At 43.9% G+C, this 15,332-nt stretch overlaps 1 protein-coding gene across 1 annotated transcript in view; it reads right to left on the bottom strand.

Annotated features, from left to right (window-relative positions):
* Positions 1–379: 379 nt before the first annotated feature.
* Positions 380–15,332, bottom strand: part of KLHL38 (kelch like family member 38) — a 57,305-nt gene continuing 42,352 nt past the window's right edge. The window contains exon 4 of the mRNA XM_069220711.1: positions 380–3,967. Within this exon, the coding sequence (XP_069076812.1) occupies positions 3,678–3,967 (290 nt within the window). The 3' untranslated portion in view covers positions 380–3,677. The remainder of the gene's footprint in view (positions 3,968–15,332) is intronic.

The following is a 15,332-nucleotide window of genomic DNA, read 5'->3' on the forward strand; positions in this document are numbered from 1 at the left end:
GTGTGCAGCTCCACTTTTCTTAAATCTGCCCCTATGTTTTTAATTTTTTCAGCGGTTGTAATTTGTCTGGTGCCGAGCTTTGCATCCACCTCACTCCTTGCAGAGTTTATGCCTTGACTTGGAAAAGCTGCAAGAAATGGTTGTAAATAGCTAAGATCAGGACCGGTGGAGGATTCAGTATGATACCAACAGTTCCTACACCTACTGCTATCATGCGAGAAACTTCCTCACAAAGTTCCTCACGATTCACTACGTAGGACTTAGATGCATGTATAGCATTTTTTACAAATCTGCATTCAATAAATTCGCAAGTCTGTAAAATCACATACTTTCATAATTTCCAATCTGGATACAGTCACGGCTTTTATACTGGTACTGTTCAATTTATTTTTTATTAAAATGTTTTATCAAATGTCAATCCAAACTACAACTTCCATTATAAAGGGTTCAGCTTACAGAGGTAAACACTAGGAAAACGTGCATTAAACAAGGATCTGATGAGTAGAAGGTAATTATAATTCAGAAAGAGATTACAAACCAGAGCCTTGACATCTGCGACTGTCACACATTCATTGGAGTAATTGCGGAATCCACTGGAAATGCCATTAAACTGAACATTTACTCTAAACGTATAACTAAATTTAGGGGAATATATTTCAAGAGAATCAGACCCAAGACGATTTCCAACTTTCACCAGCACAACCATTAGTGAATGTTTTTTTTAAATAATGGTAACACGGAAGCAGTCCATTTCGACTCTTTTCAGCACAGAACACCTGCACTGTGAGTAAACCTGTTTGCTGCAACATTTCAAAGTTATGTTCTCTGTCTCGCAGAGTACTTGAGGTATAAACCTTCATATCTCTTGCATATTCAGACTAGGCCTTGCCTTCACAGATCATTTCCCCTAAGGGCAACCCAAAATCCTTCTATTTGCATGAAGACTGCATTAAGGAGAGAATGTGGGCTCACCTCACTCTCTCCTGTCTCCACAATATTCTTAAACTGCCTAGCATCCATAGTTTTGCATACTAACACACACACTGATATCATCGTTCACAAACACAAGACACTGCTGCAGTACTGGGATTTCTAGAAAATAAAGTAGAAACATAAATACAACTAAAGCTGGTCCCTGACATTTAAAAAAAAAACTGCAAAAACCTGACTGGCACTCTTCAACTAACCTATGTTAAACATTAGATTAATATTAATAAAAACCGGTATTTATCTAGTGCTATATCGCCTTAGTTCCAAAGTGCTACATCACCTTAGTTCAAAAGCGCTGCAGTAGAAGATGCAGCTTTGAAATATTTCACTTTAAGCCTTATTTCACAATAATGTTCACTTTTACAGATACCTGGGTTTTGCAAAGGAATCAGTAAAGTGCAAGCTGTGCTAAGTTTTCATTGGTGCTTAATAAACTGGCCATCTTTTTTAGGGACCAATTGACCTCCAAAGTCGAATTTTAAGTTCTTCTCGATCAGTGGCGTATCTAGAAGTGGGCACCCGGGGCCACAGGTGAAACTGGCGTGGTCACCAGCAGAGGGCGATGTGGAGAGTTTGTGTGTGCATGTGTGTATTTGCACATTTATATGTGTACATATATAAAAATGTATATATGTTCTTGCTTAAAATGTTTAAATGTGGCTGCATACATGTGTGTGTGCATCTACATTTATTCAGCTTATAGACAGACACACACACATATATACATATTGGTATGTAAGCTCCTATAGTGCCACATACAGCGTCTCAAAGAACTGCTCTTTGTAGTTGAAGGCAGTTGGACACGTTATTGTGCGCTGCATGGTGTGGTGTTTGACTTTCTCCCTGTGCCACTCTTGGCATGGAGCAACAGTCAACAGCGTTAGAGGTGGGGAGCAAAGGGGTGCCAGGACAAATGGAGCTGGGGTACATGCCCCACCTCTTCCTTTCTGGAGATGCCAGTGTTCTCTACATAAAAGTGTGCTGCGAACCAAGCTTCAACCCTTTACTTTTAACTCCAAATACACCACCGCATCGCTAAACTAGGAGGGCAATGTACGCACATAAAACAGAGAGAGCATGATCTCAGCATAAAAACTATGTACATCAGTAAAGTGTGCAGCCTAGGGAAATTCTTGGGGCGCTCATCAATTTTTTTAGGGAGTCATTATTTATGTTACTGCCACTGCCCTAAGGGCCTGATTATGAGATTCCTAGTGCCGGGTGCCATAAAATCCAACACTGAGGTGTTCTGAATTCATCAGGTGGAACAGTTATCACATATTTTGAGGTTAGCTCTCAGATGGGGCATAGCATGAGGATTCTGGTGATTAGCACACCACAATCTTCATATGCCGAGATTTACAGGCCATTTAAAGCAGGTGTGATAAACACTGTAACACTTCGAACTGCGCTACCTAGCAAACATTTGCTTACTCAGGGATCACAATTTACCAGGGAACTTGTAACCAGGTCCAAACACAAAGCTATGGGGCACAGTGTCACGGCATGGGGCAATCACTTCTTGTAGTCACACATTCCTAAAGGAAAGTGCCCCTTGAACTAGGTTTCCTGCCGGGCACTTTCCTTGATGAATGTGTGACTAAAGGAAGTGTTCGTCCCAGTCCTGACCATGCTGTAAACCCCAGCCCACAGTTGGACTACCACCTTTGGATGGTGAAGGTAAGCAACCTTCTCTCACTTTCATGCAGATGTTCTCACCAATTGTATTGGAATCCTATATCTTAATCTCTCTGAGGAATGCTCTGGACCTTTCACAGGCCATCAGTTAGGGGCAGACACATGTCAGACTTTATGTATACCTAAGGGACCCACCAACAAAGGGAATTCCAAAGAGTTAATACAAAGGTATTTTTAATATCTGGTTCCCCACTCCATCCAGTTATAATACTTTATCTAAGAACTCCCTCAAAAAGTGGAGGTCGAGTTGGTTGGTTGTATGATTGTACCAGGGTGGGGTAGGAAGCCAATGATGAAGCATGTCACATTACATGGGTGAGGCTTCTTTATCCCAAAAAATCTGGTTTCATAGCCCGCACTAGGGCCCATATTTATACTTTTTAGCGCCGCATTTGCGCCACTTTTTACGCAAAAATGGCACAAACGTACAAAATACAATTGTATTTTGCAAGTTTGCGCCGCTTTTGTGTCAAAAAATTACGCAAATGCGGCACTAAAAAAAGTATAAATATGGGCCTAGGTTTTATAGCATAGGGTAGCCAACATGGAACGACAATTATTGTTCTGTATTGTCACCATGAACCGTACCTTGGTGTTTGGATGTGTTAACTATTGGAGGATGTACAGTGTGCCACCTGTTCCGCTTTATCTCTCACTGTGATTATATACACTTGTAAACAGGCCCTAAGCGGGGGATGGAGGTTCTCCTGTTTTACCAACTTTCTATTGGAACCTTCCTCTTTAATCTTATTATGTAAGTGTCCTCAGTTAATACATATAAACCTAAAAAGACGAGAAGTAAACAACTGTAAATATTAGCCAAAACTATCTGCCCAAAACATTCATTTAAGTGTTTTTTCTGAATACATGTTCATAGCAGCATGGTGTATTTGTGAACTTGGAGCATCCACTATTTTATAATTGGTTCCACCCTGCCCTAGGACGCTGCCTAGGCCTCTCGCGGCAATGCCAGCCAGCACTGGGGTATCTCAGGACTGAGGTATAGCCTGAGGCACAAACTGGAGTGTCAGACATCCGTGGTCAAAAAGCCTGTGTGGCAGTTTCCCCTTGGAGGTCCACGAATCTGTCTCAGGATCATAGCAGTCAAAAGAGCTGGAATCTTCAATGGTGTTGTCTGTGGTCAGGCAGCGCCCACCAGTGACGTACAGCTTGTTTCTAATGACCGTGGCGCCATGGTGCATCCTCCTGTCTTTCATGTCCGCGCATTTTATAAACTTGTTCATTTTGCTGTCGTAAGCAATTATTCTCCTTGTATAACCTATGGAAATACAGAGGAGCTGGTTAAGGAAATACAGACCTGTTTACAACAATGACAATCGGATTACAAAAAGGATCATGGTGTCAAATCACAAACCGTGTTCCAAGCAAAGAACAGACTTAAACCTGAAAAAAATCATAATGTGCACGTCCATGCAGGGTACACCTTACAGTAGCAAAGCTCAAGGCACTGGTATGCCTTTTACCTATAAATGAATTAAGACTTGTATTACAAAAGGGAATAAAGCCAGGCCTGTTAAATGTACTGTTAAACAGTAACAATTTTATTGTAGAAAAAGAGTTACCAAAAATATAATTCCGGCCCTATACACACGTAATGTATGTATATGTGCAGGCACAAACACAAGACTATGAACATGTACATATGTGAACTCTGTACGTGGATACTGTGCATACAAACATATACTTTATAACATAAATTACGCAGGTGTGTCAAGTGATTGTGTGTCGCTATTGTGTGCACCCTGAATATCGACCAAAGAATATCAATGGGAGACAATATGTTCCTGGGGCGCTTCTAGAAAACCATCAAGTTATATATTTCTAAGAAGTACTTGTATAACATTTACCTATTCAGGCCATTATTCTCATGGAAAATTATGCATAAGGAAATGTGAAATTAATGCAGATTAACATATTTAAATTGTTTATGTTTCTCTGCAGGGAATGTTTTTCCCTGTGAAGAACCCTAACTCCCAAATTCAGGGGTGTTTACTCCCCATTGCCAATCTGGAAAGCACTTAGTCCTGCTCTAATAGACAAATACAATTATGAGCCCATGCAGGTTGGGGAACTGCCTCCAAAGGGAATAGGAACACCTACAAAGATTCAAAGATTCAAGTTAGTAAGTGTTCAACTACTCTTACACAGTGGCACACCCGATATCCAGCAACCCCCACTTCACCCCATAACCCTAGAGTTCCCAGTGTGGTAGATTTCCAATGTTCACTCCCATTCGTAAGATTAAAATTCAACCAGTCGTGATTTTGGCACTAAGACTTGGGTTTTGACCTCAAAAAAGCATTCAATAACACCCCAAATGTGTGAATCAGGTGTTCATTTTGAAAACTAAAACAGACTTCTAAACATTTAAATTCGACAAATTATTTTCCATGTTCAAACTCGTCATGAATAAATGTGTGAGGTTGAGTAAACAAAAATGGACCTGAACATGTCCATCTAAATTACAGTATCAGTTATTTTGTAAGCATCCATTTTAAAGGTAATGCATAGTTTGAAAAGTTCACAATGAAAAAGCCGGATTGTCTTTAACCAGGCACCGTTCCTGGATACCAACTGCTGTTTAGTATTCATGTCCCCAAAAGAAGCCTCCTTCTGAGATCCCACCATAAAGAGAAACCACAAACATTAACTAAAATCGGTGAAGGCCTGAAAATCTTCTTCAAGTGTCTAATTCGTAAGCCCTCCTCAGAAAGAATTCTAAATTTACTTTAGCACCAAATTCTGAGAGTGTCTCGTAGATGTGAGAACTCCCAACCACCCATTCATTCTGGCACTTATCATAGCATCACTGATAGTCATCTGATGGTAACTACTGCATCTGGCTTAGTACAAAGAGGCCTTAATGTTGAAACTGCCTCGCTCTGGAAGTCTCTTAAACTTTCTTTAAATCTTGCACTATGGACTTTGTTTAACAAGGCTCAGCCAGCTTGGAGCATTGGCAATCATGCCCTTATTCCGGTACAGTACGTATGAGGAATCATTCATCTCAAACCTGTCTAGCTGCTGCTTTGTGGTTGGTGAGCCACTGTTGGAGCAAATCTCTGGCTCTCAAAGACAGCACCGAGACCCACACTTGCATTCGAGCACTGCCAACTTGCCATGGTCTTACTGTGCATGCACAGCTGCTGATTTCATCACTGCCTCTGCACCACGACAGGAGCATCTCTGTGGTCCTCACACACATCACATAGATCTCCACTTTTAGGCCACACCTACCGGCACTTCCCCGGACATACATACAGGCATGAATGACCACGTCTTTCAAAGGAAAGGCTACACTACCATCATGCCACAGAGGTGGAAACACTACTGTGTGAATGCAATGTAAATCTCAATGATCTCTGTCAAAGTATTTAGTTTACTACTACCTGAGTGTGTTGGAGTGCTTCAGAACAGCAAGAGAATAAAACCATGACACAAAACACACAGAGTGAAAATTACAGATTCCTAGAACAAAAATACAAATTTCACATTCTATATTATAAATAAGTATTTTTTAATGTCAATAAACTAGTTATTTGGAGATGTAGCTGATACCTGCTGAAGTTGTTTTTAACTTTTCTAAACTCAGGTAGACATCTGTGGTTTTGTGCAAACTGCGTCACCACTCCCCCAGGGTCTGAACATTTTTGACCATTTTTTAGCTGGGACGTGGGAGGACTGGAAGCACACTCATGCCAGGATAACAACAGCATTACACAATGTCGAGAATCTTACGGGCCTGTCCCTTCTTGCTTGAACAAAAGGTGTGCCAGCAGGCGATGCGCAGTGACCACACACCACATTCAAATTACATGTTTATAGAAGCTGTGGCAGCATGGAAGGGGTGCCTAATGTGGAACACTGCAAGCACTAATAATACCCCATATAGTGTTTTTTTGCAGTTGTTTAAAACATCCCTCCAGACATCCCTCTGCAGGAGGCTGCAGTCACTTAATGCACCCGACCGCAAGGGCATCTCTAATCCCCCTTAAAAGAGCCGAGGGTTGCCGTCTGCACAGTGAAAAAGGGAGCGGATTTGAAGCAGCTGCTCCATTTTACACATTAATACGCTGCCCCCAGAGCGCAAGTTTGCAGCAGCCTGGGCTCAGCGCATTCATGCTAATATGGCACATTTTCCTTGTTTGCGCAGGGCATTCCTTTTAGAAGGCCTGCCTCCCTTTTCACTTCATAGCTAACTTGTCGCAAAACCCAGTGGGAGGGGAAGCTGCCCCAAAACCGGTCTGGAGTGGCCAGAAGGTAGGATTTCCCATTATCATGGCCACACCGCTTAGTGGACAGAGAGAGCTCTGCATACAGGAATGAAAGGTTCTACCATTTTAGTTTTAAGTAGAGAGGAGCACTGTGGGATAGATTACAGTAAAACATAAATGAAGTGCTGCAACAGTGGGTAATGTCACTCCTGGGAACCTGTACCCCCTGGGTTAGAGAGTGGCCAGGAGTTTCCTCCACCCACAGGTTGGCACTATGTATAAACGTGGCACCCCCGGTAACCTTTTTCGATCATTGTTAGACCTGTGAAAGACAGAATAGGGCGGTATCTGCTGTTGTAACCTTTTCGGAGAACCCTGCTCCCAAGTGTACCCAGGACAAAGAAGTGGACTCCAAGGGTCATTTAGCTGACCTCCTGTTAAGCTACATGGACAAAAAGCAGTGTGAAGCTCACTTTCACGAAGAGCCACCTGACCAGATCCTACTGCACTTGCCTTAGACCCTGCTGGTGGTTTCTACTGGCGTGAGTCCTGACCCCTATGTAATGTCCCTAAGGCCCTTAGATAAGTGTCAGAGTGTACTCCTCCTGCCCAAACTGCAACAGCTGGGCAACTTTTCTTCAAAGAACCTGGGACGGCCATCAAACCGAAGTCGTCACCAGACAGATTCAACTTGCTGGTTTTCAGCGATGAAGGAAATCTGACTTTCAGAAAAGCTTCAAAGTCCGAACGTAGAAGGCTTCACTGAGACCAACACCAAGCCAAAGCCCCTGATGTTGAGACCTTTTGGGCACAGATGCCGGATTTCACTTGCGTGGAGCTTTCATGCGTTCTCAGTGATGCTCTTAAGCTTGTCCTGCTGATGACTCGTCGATGACCACCTTGTCTCCAGAAAAATGTTCTAAGTCAAAAAGTAACTCTTTTGCCCAGACCTACCTGGGCCTCATATCCAACCCACGGTCCATTAATGTCAGCCTCAAACCTTACCCTTGACCCAGTGTAGCGTGACCAGTTGCCTGCAGTTAGCTCTTTGTGCTTTCTGCGGAAACTTTTATTTCCAAACTTTAAGGATGTTTTCCTCTTACTGAAGTTAGGTAGTTTTGGTGTCATATTGTTCGTTAAAATATTCTCTATTTTAAAAAATTGGAGAGGGATTTTTATTTTGTTGTGTTTTCAACTTTTTAACTGTGTTGGGTCTTCTAAATGCTTCACACTTTTTCTAAAGTTAAGCCTGTCTCCTTGGAACAATAGCTACCAGGGTCTGAACTCAGGTTTAAATTACTGAAACCTTCACTGGACCTAACAAGGAGAGTGACATTATTGCTTGTGATGGACTATCATCCACCTCAACTTCTAATCCAATTGGAACTACTTGTTGAGAGCTCTCCATATGATGTGTCTACAAGGAAAGAACTCCTGATACTGAACACCAGAGAAGAGAAAAACATGCATTGCTTAAAACAACTTGTAAAGGAATGCCTCTTTCAGCATGATGACCCGTAACCTTTGAAGTGATGCTACTTGTTTTTCGACTCCTTCCAAACACACCTCAGTGCCAGTGTTCTTACCTTTAAAATGTACATGTTTAATTGGTCTATCCACACTGGCCATAAGTTAACTTACTTATGGGTCCCTAGTATATGGTACTAGAATACCCAGGGCATGTAAGATAAGTGTCCCTCATGGACTGCAGCATTCATTGTGCCACCACAAGTGTAACACAGAAAAGCATGACTCCCTGTCCTCCATTACAGATGGGGAAAGCAGCTTATGGCTGCTAACTTGACTTTGCCATTTGAAACAATGGCAAAGGCCTAACCTTCCTTTTTAATATTTATTAGTCACCCCTAACGCGAGCCTTAAAGAGAGGGTGCAATATATTAAAAAGATGGGCATGTGTTCTATCAACTTTACATGTTCTCACAGTAAAAGCCCGGCATTGCCCTTTTTACTGTGGAAAGGGTAGTGCCCAGCTGGCGAGTTTGGAGTTACAGGCTGACAACTCAGCAGTGCTAACTTCCACGTGCGACTACTAAATATGATACTTCAACGTATCAAATACATCACTGCCTTAAACCCTACTTGTTGCTCAAGTCGAATTTGATGTACTTTTGTACAAATGACAATTTTAGAAAGTTGCCACTCATTTGCCCAAAGCATTTAATAGCTTGTCAAATTGCTAAAACAAGAATCAAATCAGTGCACATCATTAAAACAGAGGAAAATAACCCTAGCACATACTTTATCGGGAGGTAGAGCATCTACTTGTGCACATTGATAAAGTGCAATATAAAAGAGTGCATATCCGAGGAGGGATAAAAGAAGGGCCCTTATATTTAGATCTTTTGCAACTTTCAGCTCATAGAGAGCCAAACAGCTGGAGAAGTTCTAGCTAGAGCAAGCTTCTGACAATGTTCCCACATAGTTATTAAGTAACGAGACACAGCAAACACTGTACTCTGAGTAACGTCTGTTTTTAAAATTCGCTACGCCACGGTGAGGTTTCTCACCCCAAGGTTACGACAAATAGGTGTGAGTCATTTGCGTCTTCCCCAGCAATAAGCAGGGCAAAAAAAAAGAGTATGCCCTTCAGTCTCCTCATTTAAGCCACTCCCTGGGTATAAACTCCCTCCATTCACAGACGAACACCCTGTCTTGGCAGTAAAAGAAATGCGATGCAGCACGCCATACCTAAACTGCAGGTACAGCTTCCTTGCTAGGGGAGGTTCTAACTCATTTGAAAAACATTAGAATTAAATAAGAGAAATGGTTCAGTGAGAATACCAAATGATACGTGTGCAGACAATTGCAGTCCATTAAATTGCCTATATTTCATTTTCAAAAGCAATTTACTAATTGTTGAAGATTACCGGGGATCAGTCCAAAGATTACCACAACCTATCTTTACAAGAGTCTCCTTTACATATCTGACCCAGGGAATACTTCCTGAACCCAGGATAGCCAAAACCTCCTCCAATCCATCCCAGTAGGTCCCAAGCTCTTCCGCTGACCAGATACGCCTCCGGAACAATAATGGTCTGACACCTACCACTTCTGATATTGGCCTAACATCCATATCTAGCCTAATGGGAATGAATGGAGTGTTAGTAGGAAGCCCTACCAGCTGGCACATAAAGCAATTATCCACTGTTTGCAATTTCCCTATACCCTTATCGTCCCATAGCTCAGCTCCATAAAGGGATGAGCCAAGCGTTTGCTGCTTGCATATCTGAATCACTGGAGCTACTGGACGAAAACTGGACCTATTTAACACTCTACTCAGAGCATCTGGGTTCTGCGTCAATCTAAGCTTGGATTTGGCTACATGTCAGGTCTACTCAAGCTGTTCTGTCAAGGTCAGCCCCAGATACTCAAATACCTGGACCTGCTCCAAGTGGGTCCCTAGCAATGTTGGATTTGGTCTCGTAATAGGTGACTGGTTCAAAACCATATACTTAGTTTTGGCTACATTTATTTCGAGTCCCCTCTGGGTGCAAAAGCTCACAAAACGATCTAAAATGTTCCGTAGGCTCATTGGAGATTTTGATGATAGTAGGGTATCATCTGCAAACATCAAGCCCGGGTCCTTGATCTTGGCCAGGCAGGGAGCGTCCCCATTTACTTAGACAAGAAAGCTATCAAGTCATTGACATACAGTGTGAAAACAGTTGGAGCTAGGACACATCCCTGCCTTACTCCTCTATTAACAGTGAAAGCTTTTGTCATCTCACCTAGGTTTCCACATCGGACCCGTGCATAGTTATGACTGTGAAGTTTTATTATGGCAGACAGGAGGTCACCTGGGATCCCCATGTCTGCCAAAACACTCCAGAGTGTTTCCCTCGGTACCAAATCAAATGCTGAATGTAAATCGACAAAGGCAACTTAAAGTAGATCACCTCCAAGTGTCACTATTTTCCAATAAATAAGCTGGAGTCTGAAAACCTGATCCACCATACTGTTTTTTTTCCTAAACCCCGCCTGAAGGGGAGATAGGATTCCTGTATCGTCAATCCAAGTTAACAGACACTCCAGAACAACTCTACTAAATACCTTTTGTGAACAATCAAGAAGACTGATCAGTCTGTACTTACTTGGATCTGATAGGGAGCCCGTCTTGTCTATTGGAACTATTTCTGACTCCACCCACGTTGTTAGAGGGACCCCTAATAAGATGGCATTAAATAAAATTAGAAAATAAGAAGCCCACATCTCAGCCTCCCCCTTATAAAAGTCTCCTGGAATCTTGTCAAGGCCAGGGGCCTTATTGGGGACTATCTTCAACACCCCCGTTTGACCTCAGACAGTGTTATTGGTACAATTTTCATTTGGGGATCCTTATTGCGCCTGCTGGCTGGTTCACCTTGTGCCCTATGGGATGCAACAGCACCCTTATTGCTAGCTGGGGCATAAAGACTTGAGAAGTCATCAACCCAAGCATCAGCAGGGACATTCACCTCTACTGGACAATATTCCTTCTGTGATCCTGTAGCAAGCAGGGTCCAGAAGGCTCATGATCACACTCCCTAGCTGCTTCTTTTTTTGCATCACTGATAGACAGTTTAAATTCTGCTCTCCTCTCTTTTATTTCCTCCTTATTTTTAGACCTAATATCCAGCAAGAGGGCAGCCCTGGCTGTCCTTCAAGCCTTGTTGTACCAGGACGCTAAGGGCTTTCTCCTAAAGGATTTTTTAGTTGTCACATATAAATAATCCCTAAACTGGGCAAATAAATTATTATGGATGATATATATTTGCTCTAGCAAATCACCCTGAACCACATCCCACTTCAAGGACTGGAGCTGCTCAATGCCACAACCAACAAGCCTATATATACCTTGCAACTGTTCCCTTGAATTAGCCATGTTGGCTCATTTGACGCAACACTTGTTACTTGAAACTCGTAGCCTGCGATCAAACGGCTCATCTACGCTACCCCTCTCAGTCCCTGCCTGGAGTTCTGCAACACGTACCAGTGCATTGTGATCACTATCCCTTCTATTGAGTACCATCATGTCCTTTATGTATGGCCGAACTCCTATGTCTGCCAAGATATAATCAATAAGGCTAGTTCCTGACGACCGATTAAAAGTATGTTTCCCTTCTTTATCAGATGGGGTCCTACCATTTGTTGCCAGCAAGTCCTGGTTTAATACTAAAGCATTAATTTGCAATTCCAGAATAGTCCACTTCCTAATAGGTGGTATACCCAGGGAAGGGATCAATGAAGCAACATCTTCATCCTGTGTTAGGCGAACTGGACAAGCATCCAGCGGTTCAAACTAACAATTAAAGTCCCCACAAACAAGCTTGAATGCTCCCTGTTGTATGTTACTCATATGTGTGTTCAATAATTTAACAGTCAACGATGCACTGCTAGTCCCCCCAGGCCTAATATAAACATTATGAATGTATACACAAATTGATTGGAAGGTTAACAAGACACAAAGAATACCCATTGCAGGGACCATCATTTCTTGGGCCTTACAATTAGGAGTGGTGCTAACCCAAGTCACTAGGCCCCCCAAAAGGCCTACCTCTCCCACCTGTGACAGCTAGCTTATTAAAATTAGTATAGCCAGATCAATGAACAAGCTTGGTAGACCAGGTTTCCTGGAAGATACAGACTGAGTGGGCATCTATAAATGTGCCCCATTCAAAATGCTTGGCTTTATTACACAACCCTGCAATGTGGCAAAGTAGCGGGTCCCAATAAGAGCCTCTGGGCATGAGGATTGACGTGGCGGGCCCCCCTGTCTGTGAGGGATCCTGAGGGTTTGAGTCCTGCCCCCAACTGCTGCAGTGTCCCCAAAATTAAAGAGCCATTCCTTGCTTCTTCAGTTCCTCCAGTGTTCCAGAGTGGATGTGGCCCTCCAGGGCTTCCAGGAAGGCAACCCAGGAGCAGGGCTGGGGGTGTTTCAGGATGAACCCACAGGTGGCCAGGCCACAGTAGCACCTGCAGATCACTACTGCCAGGTAAAGTGATTTAAAATCCATTGTCCTTTTTCCATGTTCACTATTCCGAGTCTGGAGTTTAGAAATAAGACAGGCTGTAATTTTAAGTACTACTGAGTGCTGAAAGCAGGCTTTTATGAACTGTTAGGAACTGTAAACTGTGTGCTGTCCAATGCCGAGGTCCCACTAATAGATGTCCCCCCCAGGTGTGGCAATAGGTCCCAAGATGCTGGCAGCTGGGTATGTTAATAGGTTAAACACTGTCAACAAGAACAGCAGCAACACCCACGGGATCTGACTCAGCTCACCTCCACTCGAGTCGGCACACCCGTTTCTCACGCCCGTTTTCTCAGCAACGTATTTGCGGGCTTCCTCAGCTCCTCACTGTGCCCACTTGAGGTCGACACTCGGGGATAGGCCGCCGGGCCTCCGGACCATCAAAGCACCCACACCAAATGCTGAAAGCCCTGCAGCCACCGAGGCCAATACTCTTAGAGCTTCAGAACTTACATAAACTTAGAAAACCAACAGCCAACACGTGTTTCGAGACTCAGTTTCTTCTTCAGGGCTTAATACTAAAAACAGTCCAAACATCCGATATCTGCTACAAAGTTCCTCCCATCTGTTGATTTCCTAGTAATATGGTAAACCTTATGGACGAAAGTAAATGCAAAACATTTGCTAGTCCGCTACAGAGATCCCTCTTGACATGTCCATCTGTTTTAAACCCCTGAAAGGGATAATCTTATTCACTAAGGGGCATATTTATACTCTGTTTGCGCCGGAATTACTTCGGTTTTTTTGACGCAATTCCGACGCCAAACTAACTCCATACTTATACTTTGGCGTTAAACGCGTCTAGCGCCAAAGTCCATGGAGTTTGCGTCATTTTTTAGCGTTGACACCTACTTTGCGTTAATGATATGCAAGGTAGGCGTTCCCGTCTAAAAAAGTGACTCCGAGGCATGTGCGCCGTATTTACACTCCCGGGCAAAAATGTCGCCCGGGAGTGGGCGGGTCAAAAACAATGACGTCCAGCCGCTTTTGCGTAGTTTTTTAGCGCCTGGTCAGGGCAGGCGTTAAGGGACCTGTGGGCTCGGAAGGAGCCCAGAGGTGCCCTCCCATGCCCCCAGGGACCCCCCCTGTCACCCTTGCCCACCCCAGGAGGACGCCTAAGGATGGAGGGACCCATCCCAGGGAACATAAGGTAAGTTCAGGTAAGTATTAATTTTTTTTTTTTGTGGCATAGGGGGCCTGATTTGTGCCCCCCTACATGCCACTATGCCCAATGACCATGCCCAGGGGACAGAAGTCCCCTGGGCATGGCCATTGGGCAAGGGGGCATGACTCCTGTCTTTGCTAAGACAGGAGTCATTTCAATGGGGGTTGGGAGTCGAAAAAAATGGCGCAAATCGGGTTGAGGCGATAATTTTGCCTCAGCCTGACTTGCCCCATTTTTTGGCGCCCAAGCTCCATATTCCCTTACGCCGGCGCTGCCTGGTGTACGTCATTTTTTTTTACGCACACCAGGCAGCGCCGCCGGCTAACGCCGGCTAACGTCATTGAATAAATACGGCGCCCGCATGGCGCTTCAGAATGGCGTTAGCCGGCGATATATTTTTTGACGCACAACTGCGTTGGCGCAGTTGTGCGTCGAAAAGTATAAATATGGCCCTAAGTGCTCCTGCCGTACCCCGTCCTTATTCTCTCTAGTCTGCTACAGAGATCCCTCTCAACCCTTCCATGCTCCATCGTTTAAAACCTCTGATAAGGATAATCTGATTCACTTAGTGCTCCTGACGCATTCCGTCTGTACGAAACAAAATAGTGCAGTCTGGGCTATTTAGATGCAACACTTTGCAGGAAATCATCTCTAGGTGGGACGAAACCGAGTAGCTGACTGGCTAGTAGTCGCCACATCCCCTGGGGGCAGGAAACGGGTATGAAAGTGGCAGCTCTGTCACATAGAACTCAGATCTCATTTGAACTGGAGAGAGGACCGAAGAAGGCCAGGCCTGCTGTTCCCTGGATCCAGCTAAGAGAGGCTGCACCAAAGACTAGCCTGCACCTGCTGAACCCTGGGCTATCAAAGAAAGGACTGTGCCTGTGATTCCCTATTCATGGAAAAGTCGTCCCAAGCATCAGGCTGAGAAGGTGATTTCAAGAGTCAATTGACTGACTCCCGTTACAGCCACAGGACCACAAAATTTGAGAAGGCTTGCCCACATGTGAGCCCAGCGCCAAGAAACCTACTCATAACTGGACGTTGAGGTGCAGCCCGGAAGACGGAGTCCCCACTCTCCAACATCAAAAATTGCACTCAAGTGTGCTGAATCCTGGAGAATTGTCTGAGTGCATTTTGGTGGCCCAGCACATATGTGAATGCAAGTTAAAGGGAACAACTGGTCTTGCTGCAACCAGAGATCAGTGGCAACTG

The sequence above is a fragment of the Pleurodeles waltl genome, chromosome 2_2 (assembly GCF_031143425.1).
Source record: "Pleurodeles waltl isolate 20211129_DDA chromosome 2_2, aPleWal1.hap1.20221129, whole genome shotgun sequence".
Taxonomy (NCBI): domain Eukaryota; kingdom Metazoa; phylum Chordata; class Amphibia; order Caudata; family Salamandridae; genus Pleurodeles; species Pleurodeles waltl.